The 22,289-nt window shown below is 38.1% G+C and overlaps 1 protein-coding gene across 1 annotated transcript in view; it reads left to right on the top strand.

The window, feature by feature from the left end:
* LOC118669953 (coiled-coil domain-containing protein 7-like) overlaps positions 1-20,935 on the top strand; it is a 208,737-nt gene extending 187,802 nt beyond the window's left edge. The window contains exons 11-13 of the mRNA XM_036336624.1: positions 6,019-6,144; positions 8,292-8,387; positions 20,487-20,935. Coding sequence (XP_036192517.1) covers positions 6,019-6,144; positions 8,292-8,387; positions 20,487-20,935 — 671 coding nt within the window. The remainder of the gene's footprint in view (positions 1-6,018; positions 6,145-8,291; positions 8,388-20,486) is intronic.
* The last annotated feature ends 1,354 nt before the right edge of the window (positions 20,936-22,289 follow it).

Genomic DNA, 22,289 nt, shown 5'->3' with positions numbered 1-22,289 from the left:
CTCAGATTTAGTTGTATTTCTAGTCTGGCCCCAGGATGAGATGCACAGCACATCTGCCTATTGAGCCACCATTTTTCCTCTCCCTATTTGAATTTTTAAAATATATTTTTATTGATTTCAGAGAGAGGAAGGGAGAGAGGGATAGAAACATCAGTGATGAGAGAGAAGGCAGCCACCTCCTGTATGACCCCTACTGGGATCTAGCCTGCAACCTAGGCATGTACCCTGACTGGGAATCAAATTGTGAGCTCCTGATACATGGGCTCAATGCTCAACCACTGATCCACACTGGCTGGGCAAATCTACTTGAATTTTATTACTTTAGCACAGTTTTGATAACTAAAAGATAATAGTTAATTTCCTAATTAGGAAGAAAATGCCCTACAGTTTTATTTATCTTCTACAAATGGTTTTGGCTATTCTACATCTTCTGCATTCCCAAATAAATTTTAGTTTCAGGTTGTTAATTTCTGCACACAAAAAATCCTCTTGAAGTATTGACAAGGTTTATATTGAAACGTAATTTTTGGACTGGAACACACAGTGTTCCCTGGGCAGGATGGTTCCCAGGCTCTTTGTCCAGCAGAGTCAAAGAATGAATCCATGGACGGAAGGTGGTATAGCAAAGATGGAAATTTCACTGAAGAACAAGTACAGATTCCCACGTGGGGAAGGGGAAAGAATCTCACAACACAGACTCCCACATGGGGAGGAGAAAAGAGTCCCACAGAACAGACTCCCACATGGGGAGGGGGAAAGGGTCCCACTGAGTTCCCTTTTTCATGGTTTTATAAAGGCTGCAGATCTTTGTGTCTTGATATCCCTTCTAATTGGTCACTATTCCCTTAGACTGGTTACTATAGTAACTCCTGAGTTCAAAGGTCAAACCTCACATGGGCTTTCTTCTCCTTCTGGAGGGGCTTCCTTCCCTTTATTTTGTAAATATAGACCTTCTGTTGTTTCCAGTTCCCTCATTCTATGGAAATGTACCTGTTGCAGCTTTTCAGCTCCCCTATTCTATGGAAATATACCTTCTGCTGCTCTGCAGCCTTGTGCTTCTTCCATGGTCCTCTTAATTTCTAAAATTTCTAAAACTTCCTAAACCTTTCTTTTTCATCCCTAAAAATTCCTGTTTCAATATTAAGTCTGTTAACGTAAAAAACCATTGAAACCTGTAAAGAATTTTTGTGAGTTTATTTGAGCCAAACTGTCTACCGGGAAGCAGAACCTCAACGAATTGAAATAGTGCTCTGGAGAATGGCAGGGTTACATCCATATTTATACATGAAATTCATTGGTGACAGATTTAAGGAGGTGGGATTAAGCAAAGTGGGGAAACCTCTGGGATAGGACAAAAAGTAAAATGATGGACACATACTTAGGTGGGTGCAGGAACAATTAACATGACAAATGAAAGAATCTGCTGCATCTGTCCTGGGCCCAGCACACCTGGCCATTCCCCAGGGGCTCCAGGTACAGGGAAATCACAAGTTACCCAGACATTTCAAGGGTATGTTATCATAGATGCAAAAAGACAGATATGCTCAGTTACAGTAAAGGTTGACCTTATCAGTGAAGATACCGGCTTAGGACGTAACTGCCCACCATAACTGCTTTTAGTTAAGGTTTAATTTCAGACCATCCTTTGTGGTTACTTTAGGTCTCCGAGTTTGCAAAACTGCCATGCAGGCCTCCCCTGAGCTTGTCAGGTCAGCATGTGGCCCCTTTCGTCCACAAGTCAATATATCAATTGGGAGAACAGTCATCTTAAAAATAGGAAGATTCCAAGAGTTCTAGTTCAAAATTGTGACATAAGAGATTCCTGAACTTCTCTCACTGCCACACCCAATATACAGCTACACTCATTATTCCCTCTGAAAGAAATACAGAAACAAGCTGAGTGACTCTTAAACATCAAGTAATAAGGGAAAAAAAAACCTTTGAAATGAATAGGAAAAGCTGAGACAAAATCTTGTCATAAACCACCAGTTCAGTGACACACAATGGGAAGGAAATTCACTACTCCCATATTCTCACTGAGGAACGGATGGTTTGGACTCCACGTCTTGCACCCAAACTTTTAAGACTTCCAACTGAGAGGTGACACCCTAACACATCTATCCCTAAAAGGCAATTTTACTTGTATCCACAAGACCCACAAGGAAATAGCAAACTAAAATATAATTCTTAACTGGGTCCTGTGCACTCATCCTTCAGGGCTCTATTTCAGGGCCCAGCACAGAGGCAGCAGGCTAAACTAGTCTTTCAATGAAAGAGGCCATTTTTTTGTTTTAAATGCTGTGGCCTGTGGACAGGCTTCTAATTTAATAGACATATAGGGGATGACTACAGTGCTCTCTAGAGACTGGGAAGGTCAGGAGGTGCCATATCTTTGCACCCTCCCTCTGCCTCACTCTATCTTCTAAAAAGGTGCTTGTGTATATGTCTGGTATTCTAGCTTTCTGGCTGCTATTCAGAGGATGCACCCTTGGTGGCCAGCAGGGCCGATGTTCGTGACTTCCACAGTACTGTAATAACAACAACAACAAAGATTCTTAACTAGCTATCCCCCCCCAAGGCTAAGTACAGAGGCCTCAGACTGAAAGCAATCTTTCAATGAAAGCATCTATGTGCGGATCTTAAAAGAAGCAGCCTAAGGGTAAGGCTTCTAATTTAACACACATCTAGGGTCCTCTCCAGTGAATGGGGAGACTAGCAGGGATATAATTATAACAGTGTATTGTTCATTTAGCCACTGCTTCAAGAGTATATCTTAAAAGCTCTCATTGCAAGAAAAAAATTGTGAATATGTGTCATAATGGATGTTAACTATACTTGTAGTAACCATTTTGCAATACAGTAAAACCTCGATTTTGAGGGCCTTGATTTAATGGACAAAATTTCTGGTCTGTATGTCATATCTGAAAATTAACACCCAGTTAATTTTAAAATGCTTTTAGCCAAGATTTGCTTATAATTATATTTTCAGGTTAATTTTTGTTAGTAATTCATTGTTATTTTTAATAAATTTTAGCAAATAATCCATATGTTGGAAAAAATACTGTATGGCCCACATAAATAAATATTACATATCTACATATTAATCTTTTTAAAGTTTTTAAATTTTTAAAAATATGGTTTTATTTTATTCTATTTTTTAAAGACAGAGGGAAGGAGAGGGAAAGAGAGATAGAAACACCAATGACAGAGAAACATCAATTGGCTGCTTTCTGCTTGCCCACTACTGGGGTCCAGCTGGCAACCTGGGTGCATTGGGATGATGCTCAACCAACTTAGCTATACTGACCAAGCATAGTCTACATATTTAAATCCAAGAGTTACCCCTCCTAAATAATGTTCAGCAATTGATTAGCATGTAATCATACTGCATTATTGTGGTAATTAGTTCTGTTGCCACATGGCATGACTTTCTGCAGCAGTTTTAACTCATGCTGATATTCAAATGTGCGCTAAGCCATGCCCCAGCTATGTGCATTTGTTTACTTGTGGTGACTGGTGAATGCATGCATTTACTAGACCTATTCAGTATAAATTTAAAATTACAGTAACACATGTAGAAAGTTTCCTGTGAAATTAAACGTTTCATACATACTTACTTTTAATTACACAAATGTGTCTACATAAATAAAAGCAGGTAAACTAATTTGTCAATTTTTTAACATACACATTCAGAAAACCTACTTTATTATATAATGGATTTTCATCTTTAATGAATACACCCTCATTCAAATTAGTCCATTATATTGAGGTTTTACTGTTTATACATATATCAAACTATTCAATTATACATGAAAACTAATACAATGCTATGGGTCAATTATATTTCAATAAATAATAAGTAGGGATGTTCTAATTCATGAACATTGAATTTTTTATTTATTTAGATCAGCAACTTTCAACTGGTGTGCCACAGCACACTGGTGTTCTGCAAGAATTTTTAAAACATGCAATACCTGACTATTTAATAAGTGGAACTAACCTCTTTTTTCCTTAGATTGTCAAATAACAAAATGGCAATAGTCAACACAATTATAGCTGTCTGTTGTGAATGCGTCTTGAACCATAAATATATAGGTCATTAGTTGCATCTTATTGGTAATGTTGCATAATAAGGTTGCATCATATTGTTTAATTCATAGTACCAGAAATCCTTATTTACAAGTATGTGCACCTGATTTTTTTTTTAAAGTCACTTTGGAGCAAAGGGGTTGATTTTTCTGTAAATCAATAAAAATTATACATTTTTTAAAAATCCTTTATTGTTTAAAGTATTACATATAGTATTTTTCTCCTTTTTTCCCCATTGGCCACCCTCACCCTCCAGCACATGCTCCCACCCCCCTAGTGTCTGTGTCCATTGCTTACACCTATATGCATGCATACAAAGCCTTTGGTTGATCTCTTACCCCCTCAACCCCACTCTTCCTTGCCTTCCCTCTGAGAACTGATGGATTGTTTGATGCTTCTATGCCTCTGGATCTATTTTTGTTCATCAGTTTATGTTGTTCATTATATTCCACAAATGAGTGAGATCATGTGATATTTATATTTCTCAGACTGGCTTATTTCGCTTAGCATAATGCTCTCCAGGCCCATCCATGCTGTTGCAAATGATAAGAGTTCTTTCTTTTCATAGCAGCACAATTTACAATAGCCAAGATTTGGAAACAACCCAAGTGCCCATCAGCAGATGAGTGGATTAAAATTATACATTTTTAAGAAAAAAATTATTTTTATTGATTTCAGAGAGAAAAGGAGAGGGAGAGATAAAAACATCAATGATGAGAGAAAAATCATTGATCGCTGCCTTCTGCATACCCCCTACTGGAGACTGAGCCTGCAACCTGGGCATGTGCCTTCAACCAGAGTCAAACCAGGACCCTTCAGTCTGCAAGCCGACACTCTATCCACTGAGCCAAACTGGCTAGAGTGGAATTACACCTTTTTTTGTCAGATAGGAAAAAAATATATTTTTGTCAGGGGAGTGAAGGCATGAAGGGGGGTGGGGTTTGCACTGGGGGGAATAAGAACACAAATATAATACCTTAATCAATATGTGTGTGTGTGTGTGTGTGTGTGTGTGTGTGTGTGTGTGTGTGTGTGATGAGATGAAAAAGGTTGAAAACCACTGATTTAGGTTTTTATTTTCCTCAGCAATGTTTTGTAACTTTTAGTATAAGTCTTTTTCCTTGGTTAAATTTATCACTATATCATTCTTTGCAATGTTATTGAAAATAAAATTATTTCTCTGATTTAGTTTTTGGATTATTCAGTTCTCATATATAGAAGTAAAACTGAGTTTTGTTTTATGTGCCCAGCAATAAAATTTTATTCACTTGTCTTTTAACTAGTTAATTGAAGAAAAGAGTAAAAAATGTATATAGTGTCATTTATATTTATTGATATAATTACCTACAAGCTATTTTTTATATCTTCATGTAGATATGAGTTACCACCTGGTATCATTCTGTTTCACCTGAAGTATTTCCTTCAGTAGTTCTTTAAGACATGTTTGCTAATATAACAACAAAATTTCTTAGTTGCTTTTTACCTGGGAATGACTTTGTTTAACTTTATTTTTAATAATAATTTTTCTGGGTATAAAAATCTTGGTTGTGAATTTTTGTTTTCAGCACTTTGAAAATATCATTCCACTACCTTTTTTCTCCACTCTTTGTAATGATAAATCAGATGTTAATCTTTTTAATAGCTTTATTGAGATATAATTCACATATAATTTACTCATTTAACATGTGAAATTCAGTGGATTTTAGTACACATTCACAGAGTTGTGCTTTCATCACCACACTTAATTTTGGAACATTTTAATTATGGGGGGAAAAACAACCTCCACAACCCTTAACCATTACCCTCCAATCTTCTAATACCTCCAATTTTTTTAAACATTTTACTGCTATTGGCAACTAACTCACTGTGTATTAAAAGTAATTTTAAACAATCCATATTATATCTAACATATTTTCTAAATATTTCTAGGCGAAACTTATGAAGACTTTTCACCCCATATGACTGAAAGTTCAAAAGCATTTAATACAAGACCTAGGGCTAAGTCAAGCATTTATAAAGGCATCCGTTTTCCTTCACTGAAAAAAGAATCTCCAGGTAATTATTAATATTTTAGTGTAAAATATGACTTTTTACATTAATAAAGTTTTAATTATGAAAACAATTAGATTGTATTATCTGTAGTAATACTATAGTTTAGCAAAACATAAGTGGAAGTAAATGTATTCTTAGTGGATGATTAGTGTCCCTGTCATGGCTCTTCCTTCCCCACTATCACTAAATTGAAACTCCATTTTTCCTTTCCTGCAACATAGCTTTCTTGCACTATGATAGATAGTGCAGATGACTGAGATAAACTCATTTTATAATTCTCTTCCTTATATGTTTCTCTTTTATGTCCATCTAAGATAGGTTCTGCAATATAAAGACTTAACATGAAGACTAGTGGGAAGAAAAATAAACATTATGTTCATTTTTCCCTTTCCCTTCATTACCATTTCCTCAGCCATCTAATCCACTAATATCTAACAACTTATTTACAGACCCTACTTATTATGCATTGCTCCAGGAGCATTACATAAACATTACCCTAGTGCATTTCCTACAGATATTGAATGAGAACTTTTTAAAAATGTAGATGATTTTTCTTTGATCTATTATGTTCTCTAAAACCCAAAATCTATAATAAAAGTGTAATATGCTAATTAGACTGGACAGCCGAACGACTTTCCGGAAGACCTTCCAGACGAAGCCAAGGCTGTGAGGGCCAAGGCAAGCTGCCACAGCTGTGAGGGTGGAGCTCCTTGCACGAATTTCGTGCATCAGGGCTCTAGTAATTATATCAATACTTTTGCCAGTTTTTATTCTAACTCTGCCTCTCTTATTATCATGTCTATTAGCTATATTTTACATTTTACTAATCTATGTTTTACAGGTTTGGGCAAAAGTAGGTTTACAGTAGTGAGTATACAAAAGTTTATTCTCAAATTATTATGTATTAATTATTGTACTATTTTCCGTACAAATAACTGTAAAACTACCTTTGCTGCACACCCTGTATAATTCAGAGATAAGTTAAATTTGACTGTTAATTAAAGTAATATATAGTGGGCAAACAAACCTGCAAAATTAAAAAATAATTATAATATGCCTTTATGTTTAAATAAGCTATATTCTTCTTCCTACTAACTGCTAGATAGTGAAATAAGAATCTTTTAGCATATTTTCGAAAAATGTAATTGATTTTAGATTCACCAGCCATTTTATATCACATACGTACAATACTGCTTTCTATTTATGTAGCTCCTACTTTTATCTACAATTTTGGTTTTCTCTTCTAAGCCTTCTCTTTGACAGAGATATTAATTATAAGTAGTAATATTGTCTAACAAAACAAAAGGAAGAGAGTAAGAACTAACAAATAATCTACTATCCAAATTTTTACTCCATAATTAGAGAACAATAATAATGATATTTTTTTGTGTGGTGTGGATTAAATGAAAATGATGATACATACATATTTCTATTTTCCATCATAAGTTTTTAATCTAAAAGTAATGGCAGATAAACATTTTTAAATAAACATATGTCTTAAAAATTGAAAAGTTGAATGATCTATTTCTTTGCAAGACATGCATTATGAAAATTCAACGCATTAACACATAAAAGATAGTACTTTTTCACGTTATCGCTGAAAAAGTATTTTCTAAATGCCCATATTCTGCTTTTTGTATTGTATTTTTCCCTAAATGAGCATGTTCAAAATATTTTTATTATTGTGTAGTTTATAACAATCTAAAAATATGTATTTTTACAATAGCATTTCTAAGCATCACTCCTTCCATTATACACTAAATTTTTTACTATGGGAATGTAAATTTCTTTTTAAATAAGTATATGTTATTGCAAATAGAAATAACAATTTTATCTGATGATTTACTTATTGAGTTGTTAAAGTGTTTTATTTTCCTACTATAAAAAAGTTCCTTTTTCTGACATTTTTATTTACAGAATATCTTTTTCTTGATTTGCATTCTTACTAGTTATGTTCATAAATATCAAGTACTAACCAAGGAAAAATCAGAGAGAAAATATTTTTATTAGTAAAGCTATGTTATCTAAATTATTAGAAAAACATAAGGAAGTTATGGTTTAGAAGTGGATTAAAATTTATTTTTAGCTTTTTAAAGGTTAAAATTAGGTCATTTCTAGGGTACTTTATTAATAATATTTTCATTTTTTAGTGCATCCAAAAAAATCAATCTCAAAGAAAAAAGATGTTGAAGTGACAAATACTCTGCCTGCTGTGATCTCTAAACCAAGGAAATCTATCTACAAAGGTAAAAGAATCAGTGCTATACAATATATGAAATAAAGCATTATACTCTTTTTATAGTCTCTATTTACTAATAACCTCAAAACTGTGGACCCCTTTCCCAGACAACCAATCTTATGAGCCAAGATATTTTCCCAAACTTTTCTTCAAACTTGTGTGTGTGTTTTCTAGTTATACAATAACTAGAGGCCCAGTGCACAAAATCAGTGCACTGAAGGGAGGGGGCGGCTCAGCTTGGTCTGTGCCCTCTCGCAATCCAGAAGCCCTTGGAGAATGTCTGACTGATGGCTTAGGTCCACTTTATAAGCCAGCAGTCGGACATCCTTAGTGCTGCTGTAGAGGCGGGAGAGGCTCCCACCACCATGGCTATACTCGCCAGCTGTGAGCCCGGCTTCTGGCTGAGTGGCATTTTTTTTGTGGTAGCGCACTGACCACCAAGGGGAAGGTCCTGCATTAAGTGTCTGCTCCTTGGTGGTCAGTGCATGTCATAGTGACTGGTCATTCCACCGTTCAATCAATTTTCATATTAGCCTTTTATTATAGAGGATAGGATTATATGCATGGATCCTCCTTACCTCTGATCCAGGTATATGGATATAGATTTTTTTTTATCTTTCACACCTTTCAATTATTGCATAATATTTTTTCTTTATTGATGAAGGTATTACATATGTGTCCTTATTGCCCCATTGCCCCCCCACCCCCATCCCTCCACTCATTCCCTCACCCCCTGGTGTCTGTGTCCATTGGTTAGGCTTATATGCATGCATACAAGTCCTTTTGTTGATCTCTCCCACTTACCCCACCGTCCCCTAACTTCCCTCTGAGGTTTGATGGTCGGATCAATGCTTCTCTGTCTCTGGATCTATTTTTGTTCATCAGTTTATGTTGTTCATTATATTCCATAAATGAGTGAGATCATGTGATATTTATCTTTCTCTGACTGGCTTATTTTGCTTAGCATAATGCTCTCCAGTTCCATCCATGCTGTTGCAAGTGGTAAGAATTCCTTTTTTACAGCAGCATAGTATTCCATTGTGTAGATGTACCACAGTTTTCTAATCCATTCATCTGCTGATGGGCACTTAGGCCGTTTCCAAATTTTAGCTATGGTGAATTGTGCTGCTATGAACATAAGGGTGCATATATCCTTTCTGATTGGTGTTTCTGGCTTCTTGGGATATATTCCTAGAAGAAGGAGTATATCTGGGTTCTCTATTCTATTCCATTGATCACTGGGTCAAATGGGAGTTCCATTTTTAGTTTTTTGAGGAAACTCCATACTGTTCTCCACAGTGGCTGCACCAGTCTGCATTCCCACCAGCAGTGCCGCATCCTCTCCAGCACTTGTCATTTGTTGATTTGTTGGTGATAGCCATTCTGACAGGTGTGAGATGGTACTGCATCGTCTTTTTGATTTGCATCTCTCAAATGATTAGTGACGTTGAGCATGTTTTCATATGTCTCTTGGCCTTCCTTATGTCTTCTTTCGAAAAGTATCTATTGAGGTCCTTTGCCCATTTTTTGATTGGATTGTTTATCTTCCTTTTGTTAAGTTGTATAAGTTCTCTGTAAATGTTGGAGATTAAACCCTATCAGTGATAACATTGGCAAGTATGTTCTCCTATGCAGTGGGCTTTCTTGTTGTTTTATTGATAGTTTCTTTTGCTGTGCAAAAGCTTTTTATTTTGATGTAGTCCCATTTGTTTATTGTCTCTTCAGTTTCCATTGCCCTAGAGCTGTATTGGTGAAGAAATTGCTTCAGCATATGTCTGAGATTTTGCTGCCTGTTGATTCCTCTAAGACTTTTATGGTTTCCTATCTAATGTTTAAGTCTTTTATCCATTTTGAGTTTATTTCTGTGTACGGTGTAAGTTGGTGGTCTAGTTTCATTGTTTTGCATTTATCTGTCCAATGTTCCCAATACCATTTATTGAAGAGACTGTCTTGACTCCATTGTATGTTCTTGCCTCCTTTGTCAAATATTAATTGAGCTTAGTGGTTTAGGTTGATTTCTGGGTTCTCTATTCTATTCCATTGATCTGTATGTCTGTTCTTGTGCCAGTACCAGGCAGTTTTGAGAAGAGTGGCTTTGTAATACAGCTTGATATCTGGTATTGAGATCCTACCTACTTTGTTCTTCTTTCTCAGGATTGTTGCAACTATTCGGGTGCATAATATTTTACAATATGAATGTGCTATTCAACCATTTCTCTATTGAATGATATTTATAATTTTTACCAATTTTGTTTTACTCAAAGGCCAGTTTTGCTTCTGATTAGAGCATTGGCCCTCAGACCAAATGGTCATGGGTTCGATTCCCAGTCAATGGCACATACCTTGGTTGCAGGCTAGATCCAACCTAGTCTGGTGCTTGTGGGAGGCAACTAATCAATGTGCCTCTCTCACATCAATGTTTCTCTCTCTCTCTCTCTGTCTCCCCCTCCTCCCTCCCTAAATTCTCTCTTTAAAAAAAAAATCAATGGAACATGTATCCTCTGGTGAGAATTTTTTTTAAAATTAGTTTTACTACTACAAGCAATGGCGCAATAAATATCATTGTGTCTATATATTTATACTGTGGTAATTATATTTCTATAGGCCATATAAACTGGAATTGCTGTATTAAAGGGTATATATGTCTTTATTTTAATATATACATATTGACAAATTATTTTCTAAATGACTTTAGTTAATAATTCTCCTAGCAAATTCATGAAAGGTTTGTTTTCCAACATATTACCCAGCACTAGACTTTTTATAGAATGGCAAACAATATTTTTAAGGTGTATTGTGCTACAGATTTCATACAATTTCTATCAAAATCTCACTGATGTTTTTTGAAGAAATAGAAATATGCATTTTAAAATTCATATGGAATCTTAAGGGCACTTCATAATTTCAAAGCTTACTTCAAAGCTACCATAATCAAAACAGTGTGGTAATGACATAAAGACAGATACATAATCAAGGAAATAGAATAGAGGACTCAAAAAGAAACCCTCACATATATACTGAAATAATTTTTGACAAGAATGCCAAGACTATTCAATGGGAAAAGGAGAACTGTTGCAACGTATTGTGCTGAGAAAAGTAGATATCCACAAGCAAAAGAGTGAAATTGGACCCTTATCTTACACCATATGCAAAAATTAGCTTAAAGTAGATTAAAGACCTAAAAATAAGTGCTAAGCTATAAAACTCTTAGAAGAAAACATATGACAATGTTTTCTTTTCTTTTTTTTCTTTTTTTTTTTAAAGAGTCACATTTATTGCAATCCGGGACTATGAGGGGGCATTCCCAAATCTCATAGCCCTAGGATGGTGGCAAAACCAGACTTATATAGGCAAAAATCACAAAGGTATTGATTACATCCCAGGGTTTGGAATGTGGCACCTGGCTCCCCCCCCAAAAAAATAACACAGATTACAGAAGCAGATTTAAGCATGTTAATTACAGTTTCGGGTCTCGGGGTCACTGAATTGACAGAAGTACATTATCTAGAGCCCTTGGGTAACCTGGGTTAAACTTAGGCATGTTATCTAAATTACAGTTTTGGGTCTCCGGATCACTGAGTTGTCAGGACAATTTAGAGTAATTGTGCTGTCCTGTGGGGGGCTGTTTCTCTCTCTTCCATGTCCCGCATGGAAAAGGAAACAGTCCATTTGCTGAGTGGAGGAGCTGGGGATTAAGAAATTAAAGAAAGACCAGGATGCAGAAATAGATTTTAAGCTGGGGCCAGGTGGGAGCCATCCTCTCTGATGGAGAGGCGGCAAAAAGCGGGCTGAGCCACACAGCAGGTTTATTTTAAAGGCCTAGATTTACATATCTAGTTCTGCCCCTGCCTGAGTAACATGTCCAGCCTTATTGGGGAAGCATGTTCCCAGGGCGTGGCTCTACCTATGCTCTGAGTTCAGTTGACAATAATTATACGAAAATGCCTAGGTGCCTCCCAGGCAGCCCTCTACATCTCCCCCGTTTTTGTTTTTTAAGCTACTATAATAAAAGTAAAATTTTAAACATTAATAGTAGGGCTGTAGAATTAAAACAATTGCAAACAATGCAAATGCAAAAGCTAAACTACATACATGTTATCATTTTCAAAATTTGAACATTAAGAATAAAACTGGCTATTAAATAATAACAAAACAATGCCAATGCAAAACAACAATATGAGAAATCAGAACTATAAACATATTAACATTTTTGCTACTAAATGAAAAAAAGTCTATTTTGCTGCTGGTATATATTTACTCAGAGTCCTTGGACTTGGCTGCGCAAGACTTTGCAGAAGACTGGCAGCTAACAGATGCTAGCATGAGCAGGAACAATGTTGAAGAAGTAGCTTCAACTTCTTGCTTTTCCACAATCTGTTGCGCTTCAGTCGTTAACTTCTTCAGATGACTTCATATTGGCACAACAGTCCCTTGCATCTTTCAGTTTTCTTTTTCTTCACTTTTGCTGTCATTAGGGCAGTACTTAGTCCTTTTTAGTGAATGTCTGAGTCCATTGTGGTGACGGATGTAATGCTCTGGCACCCGAATTGGCTGCATTGCTCCTTCTTCCTTGCTCTTGGTCCTGGGCAACCTGCAGCGATGCACAGGTGCTGACTGCTATCATGACAAGGCGTCTTCACCATCTCCATCTCTGAACTGTCTTTCCTGTCTTTGTGGCTGGAGCAATCTGGTCAGTTGGGATCTGTTGTTGCAGGAATCCACATGGCCTGGGAGCTGTTCTTCTTATTCCTTTGAATTTGTGTGCACACGCTTCTGGGAGTGACCCCCTCGCTTTCTTCTCTTGCCTCCGTACTCAGTCCCTGTTGGGGGGCGCCAAATGTGGGGGGCTGTTTCTCTCTCTTCCATGTCCCACATGGAAAAGGAAACAGTCCATTTGCTGAGTGGAGGAGCTGGGGATTAAGAAATTAAAGAAAGACCAGGATGCAGAAATAGATTTTAAGCTGGGGCCAGGTGGGCGCCATCCTCTCTGATGGAGAGGCGGCAAAAAGCCTCTTTTTTTTTTTTCTTAAATTAAGTTTTATTGGAGTGACATTAGTCATCATGGACACATAGGTTTCATGTGTGGATTACTAAATTACAAAATCTGTATATATGACCATGTGCCTACCACCCAAAGTCAAGTCTTCACCTGTCACCTCATATTAGGAACCCTCTTCCCACCTTCCTCCCTTCAGCAACCAGCACACTGCTGTTTGTGTTCAGAAGTTTCAGTTTTATATTCCACATATGAGTGAAATCATATAGCTCTTAGCTTTATCTATCTGACTTATTTCACTTCGTATAATGTTTTCAAGGTCCATTCATGTTATTGTAAATGATGCTATTTCATCCTTTCTTATGACCATGTAGTACTCCATTGTGTGTGTTTATATACCACATCTTCTTTATCCAATCCTCTATCGCAGGACACTTTGGCTGTTTCCAAGTTTTGGCCATCATGAATAATGCTGCAATATTTTCTTGAATATTACATCAAAGGCACAGTCAAACAAAGAAGAAATAGGCAAATTTCATCAAAATTTAAAAATTGTTTAATAAAGGACAATATTAATAAAGTAAAAGGCCAACCACAGAATGGGAGAAAATATTTACAAATCACATATATGATCAGCTAATGTCCAGAATATAGACAGAACCTCTAAAACTCAATGAAACAAAATACTTGAAAACAAAATACTTGATTAAAAAAATGAGCAAAGAACTTTAATAGACATGTATTTCTCCAGAGAAGATATACAAATAGCCATAGGCACATGAAAATATGGTAAACATTTCTATTCATTAAGGAAATGCAAATAAAAAGCACAATAAGTTATCACTTCACACCCAACATGATGGCTATCACTGAAAATAAAAAAGCAAAGAGAGGAAGTGTTGGGTAAGATGTGAAGAAATTAGCACTTTTGTGCACTACTGATGGGGGTGTGAAATGGTACAGCTGTAATGAAAAAACAGTATGGTGATTCCTCAAAATATTAAAAATAGCATTACCATATGATTCAAATATTCCACTCCAGATATATGCCCAAATGAATAAAAAGCCGAGATATGAACAGATATTTTATGACAGCCAAACGATAGAAGCAATCCAAGTGTCCAACAGTGCTAAATGTATTTTTTAAGCTACTATGAAAAATTAGTCTCCTTATTTATTTTTGGTCTGTTAAGATTTTCCATTTCTTTATGATTCAGTTTAGTTAGGTTGGATGTTTCTAGGAATTTATTCACTTAATCTGACTTACCTAATTTATTGGTATGTAATTATTGGTAGCTTTATTATCCTTTGAATTTCTGTGGTATCAGTAGTATTGTCTTTCTCTTTTGTTTAGAATTTTTTTAATTTGAGTCATCTATTTTTTTTCTTAGTCTACCTCAAGTTGGTCAATTTTATTTTTTTTAAAAACCAAGTCTTAGTTTTATTGATTTTTTTTCTATTGTTTTACTAGTCTTCTTTTTTTCAATTCTGCTCTCATCTGTATTATTAAATTCCTTCTGCTAACTTTAGGTTTAATTTCTTGCTTCTTTTCTAGTTTCTTGGAATGTAAAATTAGGATGTTTATTTGAGAGCTTTCTTGTTTCTTGATCTAGTCATTTGTCACTAAAACCAGGAGTGATCTTGCTGTGTCTCATAAGTTTTGGTATATTATGTTTCCATTTTTGGGTACTATTAGATTTTTAAATTTCCCTTTGATTTTTTTCTTTCATCCATTGGTATGTTGTTTAATTTCCAAATATTTGTGACTTCCCAGCTTTCCTCCTGATTTTTGGTTTCATGAAATTTTGGTCAAAAGATAATATTTGATATAATTTCAATCTTCTTAAATTCTTAAGACTTGTTTTGTCACTTAATATATGCTCTAATTTGTAGAGTGTTCCATGTGCACTTGGAACAATGAAAATACCTCTAGGAAGAGCTATTTCCAAAATATCAGCACATCCAAATCTAAGAAGAATGGGGGTGATCCTTTTTTGTTGTTGCTTTGAGTGCTCTGCATGTGTCTGTTAAAACTATATGGGCTAAAGTGTAGTTCAAGTCTATTATTTACTAACTAGAAGCCCAGTGAACAAATTTTTTTGGGGGGGTTGTCCCTCAGCCCACCCTGTACCCTCTCCAATCTGGGACCCCTCGAGGGATGTCAACATCCCTCTCACAATCCAGGACTGCTGGCTCCCAACCTATCGCCTGCCTGATTGCCCCTAACCGCTTTTACCTGCCAGCCTGATCGACACCTAACTTCTCCCCTGCCAGCCCGATTGGCCCCAACTGCCCTCCCCTGCTGGCCTGGTCACCCCCAACTGCCCTCCCCTGCTGGCCTGGTCACCCCCAACTGCCCTCCCCTGCTGGCCTGGTCTCTCCTAACTGCCCTCCCCTGCCAGCCCTCTTGTGGTGGCCATCTTTGACCACATGGGGGCAGCCATCTTGTGTGAGGGCATGACGGTCAATTTGTATATTACCTCTTTATTTTATAGGATTAATTTTATTTCTAGTCTATCCTTGAGGGTGGATTATTAAAGTCCTCCAATATTATTGCTTTACTGCCTATTTTTAACCTCCATGTTTGTTAATAACTGTTTAATATATTTAGGTACTTCAATATTGGGTACATATATATATTTATGATTATTATATCCTCTTAATGAATTGACCTCTTTATCATTATATGATTACTTTAATTCTCTTGATCATTTTAAGCCAAAAGTCTATTTTGTCTGATGTAAATATAGCTACTATTGCTCTCTTTTGGCTTTCATTTGCATTAATACCTTTTCCATGCATTTATCCTATGAGTGCCCTGAAAGCTTAACTGAGTTTCTTGAAGTCAGAGTCTTGGTTTTTTTTATTTTATCCTTTCAACAATTTCACGTCACTTAATTGGTGATTTTAAACCATTTACAAATTTAGAGTAATTATTAATAGATAAGGATTTACTAACACCATTTTACTTTCTGAATTTTTTATAGTTCCCTGTTTTCTCTCTTGCTATCCTTTGTGCATTTATTTTTTTGCAGGTTTTTGTAGTAATATGCTTTTATTATTTTCTCTTTATCATTTCTGTATTTATTATTGTTTTTTGCTTTGTGATTATCATAAGGCTTTTATAGTACATCTTATAGTTATAACAGTCTAATTTAAACTGATAACTTAAATTCCATAAAGAAGTTCTACACATTTGCTTGCTTCCAATTTATTTTGATGATGTCTCAATTTACATCTTTTGTATAGTATCCATTAACATAATATTATGGCTATAGTTATTTTAAATATTTCTGCTTTTTAACATATGCTAGAGCAGTGATGGCAAACCTTTTGAGCTCAGTGTGTCAGCATTTTGAAAAACCCTAACTTAACTCTGGTGCCGTGTCACATATAGAAATTTTTTGATATTTGCAACTGTAGTAAAACAAAGACTTATATTTTTGATATTTATTTTATATATTTAAATGCCATTTAACAAAGAAAAATCAACCAAAAAAATGAGTTCACATGTCACCTCTGACACGTGTGTCATAGGTTCGCCATCACTGTGCTAGAGTCAATGTGATTTACAAATCACTATTTAGAGTGTTTTGAATTTGACTATATATTAATCTTATCAATAGACTAGAGGCCCGGTGCTCAAATTCGTGCACCAGTGGGGTCCCTTGGCCTGGCCTGAGGAATCAGGCCAAAACTAGCTCTCCAACATCCCCAAGGTGTCCCGGATTGTGAGAGGGTGCAGGCCAGGCTGAGGGATCCCACCCATACAGGATCAGGGCTGGAGAGGGACCATGGGAGGGCTCCAGGGCATCTTGCTCAGTCCCAATTGGCCGGACCCCAGCAGCAAGCTAACCTACCAGTGAGAGCATATGCCCCCTGGTGGTCAGTGCACATCATAGTAAGCGGTTGAGCGGCCTTAGCATATCATTAGCATATTATGCTTTGATTCATTGAACAGACGGTGGGACGACCAGACACTTAGCATATTAGGCTTTTATTATATACTAGAGGCCTGATGCACAAAATTCATGCAAGAGTAGGCCTACCTTCCCCCAGCTGCCGGCACCAGCTTTCCTCTGGCACCCAAGACCCAAGCTTCCCTCTGGCCGCAGACAAGCATCTGGGACCCGGGCTTCCCTCACAGCCCTGGCTTCATCTGAAAGGTCTTCCAAAGGACTTCTGGAAGGACATCTGGTCTAATTAGCATATTAAGCTTTTATTATTTTTTTAATTAAATCTTTATTGTTCAGATTATTACAGTTGTTCCTCTTCCCCCCTCCCCATAGCTGTGCTCCACCCAGTTCCCACCCCACCCTCTGCCCTTACCACCCCCCACTGTCCTCATCCATAGGTGTACGGTTTTTGTTCAGTCTCTTCCTGCACCCCCACACCCCTTTCCCCCCAAATATTGTCAATCCACTCCCTTTCCATGCCCCTGGTCTATTATATTCACCAGTTTAGTCTGTTCATCAGATTTTTTATTCAATTGATTTTTAGATTCACTTGTTGATAGATATGTATTTGCTCTTCATAATTTGTATCTTTACCTTTTTCTTCTTCCTCTTCTTAAAGAATACCTTTCAGCATTTCATATAATACTGGTTTGGTGGTGATGAACTCCTTTAGCTTTTTCTTATCTGTGAAGCTCTTTATCTGGCCTTCAATTCTGAATGATAGCTTTGCTGGGTAAAGTAATCTTTGTTGTAGATTCTTGCTATTCATCACTTTGAATATTTCTTGCCACTCCTTTCTGGCCAGCATCGTTTCTGTTGAGAAATCAGCTGACAGTCATATGGGTACTCCCTTGTAGGTAACTGACTGTCTTTCTCTTGCTGTTTTTAAGATTCTCTCTTTGTCTTTTGCTCTTGGCATTTTAATTATGATGTATCTTGGTGTGGTCCTCTTTGGGTTCCTTATGTTTTGGGTTCTCTGTGCTTCCTGGACTTGTAAGTCTATTTCATTCATCAGGTAGGGGAAGATTTCTGTCATTATTTCTTCAAATAGGTTTTCAATATCTTGCTCTCTCTCTTCTTCTGGCACCCCCATAATTCAGATGTTGATACGTTTGGAGTTGTCCCAGAGGCTCCTCACACTATCTTCATATTTTTGGAATCTTTTTTCTTTTTGCTTTTCTGGTTGGGTATTTTTTGCTTCTTCGTATTTCAAATCTTTGACTTCATTCTTGGGATCTTCTTGTCTGCTGTTGGATCTCTGTATATTATTCTTTATTTCAGTCAGTGTATGCTTAATTTCTAGTTGGTCTTTTTTCATATCATCCAGGTTCTCACTAAATTTATCGGCGGTTTTCAGAAAATTCTTGAAAAACCTTATAAATGTGGTTTTGAACTCTATATCCAGTCGTTTGCTTTCCTCCATTTCTGTCATTTGTGACCTGTTTCTTTGTCTCTGCATTTTTTATGCTTCCCTGTGTTGGTAGAGTGGCTTTGTGTGCTAAGTGTCCTATAGGGCCCAGTGGCTCAGCCTCCCCAGTTACCTGAGGTGGACACTCTTGGTGCATCCCTTTGTGGGCTTTGTGCACAGTCTTGTTGTAGTCTTGTTGTAGTTAAGCCTTGATTGTTGTAGTTATCACTGGGAGGAATTGACCTCCAGGCCAATTGAAAGTGATAATCCGCTGTGTCTGCAGTGGGAGAACTTCTGTGCTGAAGACACCCTTCTGGGGCAAGACTTGCTTCAGTGGGGCTTTGGTGCTCACTGAGTCTGCCCCCTGAGTGTGTCCTTTATGGATCTGAGGAGTTGTAATCTGGATGGTCCCACTCTCACCACTGGGTACACTGGCTCTTGGATCTAAGGAGGTGCTAATTTAACCTCTTCCTGAGGTTACCCAGCAGGAGCTACAAAGAGATCTGCAGATTCCCCTTCCTTTTTGGGGGTTTGGAGGTGCCCATATGAGGCTCTGCTGTGAAGCAGTGCATGCTGCTGTGGGGTCTTAGGCCTTCTCTTGGAAGTTCTGGGTCTGTCTGGCCCAGCTGCAATTTGTTAGGTAATTTTCAGATTGCAAAGGACCAGGGCATTCATATGCAAAAGCCTCTGTCGAAGCCTGCCTGGGGCAGTGTCTCAGAGAATCAACAGGGTGGAGCAAGCAGCTATGGCTGATCCTCAGCCCTGCCCTAAGGGGCCCCACGTCTCAGTGTCCTAGCTGCAAGCACCTCTGAGGGAAAGCCGCCCTCAAGTTCCAAGTTCTGCCCGCTGCCAGACAGTCCAGTCTCTCCCCATATGAGTCCCGGGTCTCCAGAGACTTCCCGGAACTAGAGATCAGAGCAGTTGGGAGCTTGTGACTCCCTCCCAATTCAAAAAGACAGCCACGTTCTCAGGTACCAGCCCCTTTCTGCTCGCGCTCGAGCCTCTGTACCTCTGCACTTTATTTCCTCGGCTCCTCTGAGTCTCATTGCGCTTTTCTCTTTCCTTCTAGTTGTAGAATTTCCACTCAGCCAGCCTTCCTGTAATTCTGGATGATGTCCATTTTGTCTTTTCTTTGTATTCTTGAAGTTGTTGTGGGAGGCAGCAATTTCCAGGGTTTACCTATGCCACCATCTTGGTTCAAAACCTAAGCTTTTATTATTTTAGAGGATTTTATACTTTCCTTTTTGTCATGTTTCAGCTTGAGAAACACCCTTCAGCATTTCTGTAAGGCAGTTCTAGGGGTGATAAATTTCCCCACTCAAAGGTGGCTGTGAGGTCACTGACTGGCAGGGTTGCATTATCTATGGTTCTTGGGAGGACACAGCAGTATATTCTCCATACAGTTCCATCAGCTGAAGTCAATGTTGGGGAACACTGGGGGAGTCTCCTGTGGCCAAGACTTTAAAGGTCCTGTAGGTGGTGGTAGCAACTAAGGCTGTTAGGGTTCTTGGAGATAAAGGCTGCTGTGGTTCTCTTCTTCTCCTTTTTTTGCCCGTAAGAGGAAGTTCCAGCTGAGGAAATCCTCCTGGTGCCAGGTCTGGTGTGCTAGCCCTCAGATTAGCAATAGAGACAATCTTGGGATCAGGTACACATGGAACTATCACAATGCTTGGGTCCTGGGACAAAGGTACACTTGCTGTGGCAGTGGCACTAGTGTCTGAGGTATGTGCATATGCTAATTTCCAGTGGAACTAAAGTCTAGGTCTCTGGAGTTTGCTGCAGTGACTGTGGGAGGGAATTGGAGGGAACGTAGTAGCCACTTGGACTCTGGGATAACAGGGTGCAGAGGTGGCTTGGGCTCAGGGAGCAGGATGCAGTATCATCACGGTCTGGGAATGGTAGGTCGAAGTATTCCCTCTGGCCTGAGGGATCAGTCACAGAGAACAACAGTATGTCCAGGGGATGGTCTGTTAAAGCTAAGTGTCAGGACACACAGGATGGAGTATGGAGCAGCAGCAACTTGGTCTAGTGATGGCAAGTCAAAGACACAACCTAGGACCTGGAGCAGTGGCAACTCCTCTGGTCCCATAGATGATAAGATGCTGTGGCTTCCAAATCTCAGAAAATGTGGTGCAGCAGCTTCTGGTGACCCCGAGGACAGGTCTCATCACAGCCACAATTCCAGCCCTGAATAGATAGGGGGCTTGAGGGCAGTCCAGGCAGCTCCATCAGCTAGGACAGTGGTTCTCAATCTTCCTAATGTTGTGACCCTTTAATACAGTTCCTCATGTTGTGGTGACCCCCAACCATAAAATTATTTTCATTACTACTTCATAACTGTAATTTTGCTACTGTTATGAATCATAATGTAAATATCTGATATGCAGGATGTATTTTCATTGTTACAAATTAAATATAATTAAAGCATAGTGATTAATCACAAAAACAATATGTAATTATATATGTGTTTTCCGATGGTCTTAGGCAACCCCTGTGAAAGGGTCATTCAACCCACAAAGGGGTTGCGACCCACAGGTTGAGAACCGCTGAACTAGGATCAGCATTGGTGAATACTGTAGGAGTCCTCCATAGCAAAGGCTTCAAACATCCATGGCAGTGAGGTATGCTGTGGTTCTCTTGCTATCCTTTTTCCTCTGGGGTAAAATCTCTCCCAGGAATTCCTTCCTGGCTGTCCTGGACTGGATCATAAGGTGACTCAGGCAAAATGCTCCCTATGCTTTTTTATGCAGCCATTTTTAGTTTTTGAGCTCCTCATGATTTCTGCTGCTTTTCTTTGTAAGGCAGAAATAGCTCTTCTAGAGCTATTTTCATTGTTTACTCATTGTTTTTGTTGGGGATACTAGCACTGGGACCTCCTGACCCTCGATCTTGCTGATGTCACCTTTATTATTATTTATTCAAGAAAACATGATTTTTCCTGTTCATTAATGATTAAAGCATAGTAATATATCTTCTGATTCATATCAGCACATCCAAATCAACTTAATTCTTTTTAAGACCTTTATAGTTAAGCATACTATAGTATATTTAGTTGGACCTCTGTTAAATGGGTTCTTTCCAGTTTTCTTTTTTTTTATAAAAAACAATCCTATATAATTAAACCCTAATATGCAAATCCACCGAATGGCAGAACAACCAGTGGACCAACCAGTCACTATGATGTGCATTGACCACCAGGGGACACACACTCTGCGTTGAGTGTCTGCCCCCTGAGGGGAGATGACCAGCAGTGGTGATCAAGGGGCAGGGCCGGCCAGCAGGCAACGCCAGGCCACCAGCCAAGGCAGGGCCAGCGGGGGCCCCCCCCAATTGCCCCGCCTGCCAGTCACCCCATAGATGGCCCTGATCGCTGGCAGGCCTAGAGACCCTACCCTATATATTGGGAACAGTCTCTTAGATTTAAAAATTAAAACCTGGCAAGGCTCCTCTAACACTGAAAAAACAGGATGATGCAGCAATGACATGCATGGACTCTGGCTTGCACATTTTGTGGTCAGCCTGATTCTGACACTTATAACAAAGCCAATT

The sequence above is a fragment of the Myotis myotis genome, unplaced genomic scaffold (assembly GCF_014108235.1).
Source record: "Myotis myotis isolate mMyoMyo1 unplaced genomic scaffold, mMyoMyo1.p scaffold_m19_p_1, whole genome shotgun sequence".
Taxonomy (NCBI): Eukaryota; Metazoa; Chordata; class Mammalia; order Chiroptera; family Vespertilionidae; genus Myotis; species Myotis myotis.
Note: the sequence above shows the minus strand (reverse complement) of the source record. Positions and strands in the feature narration are given on the sequence as shown.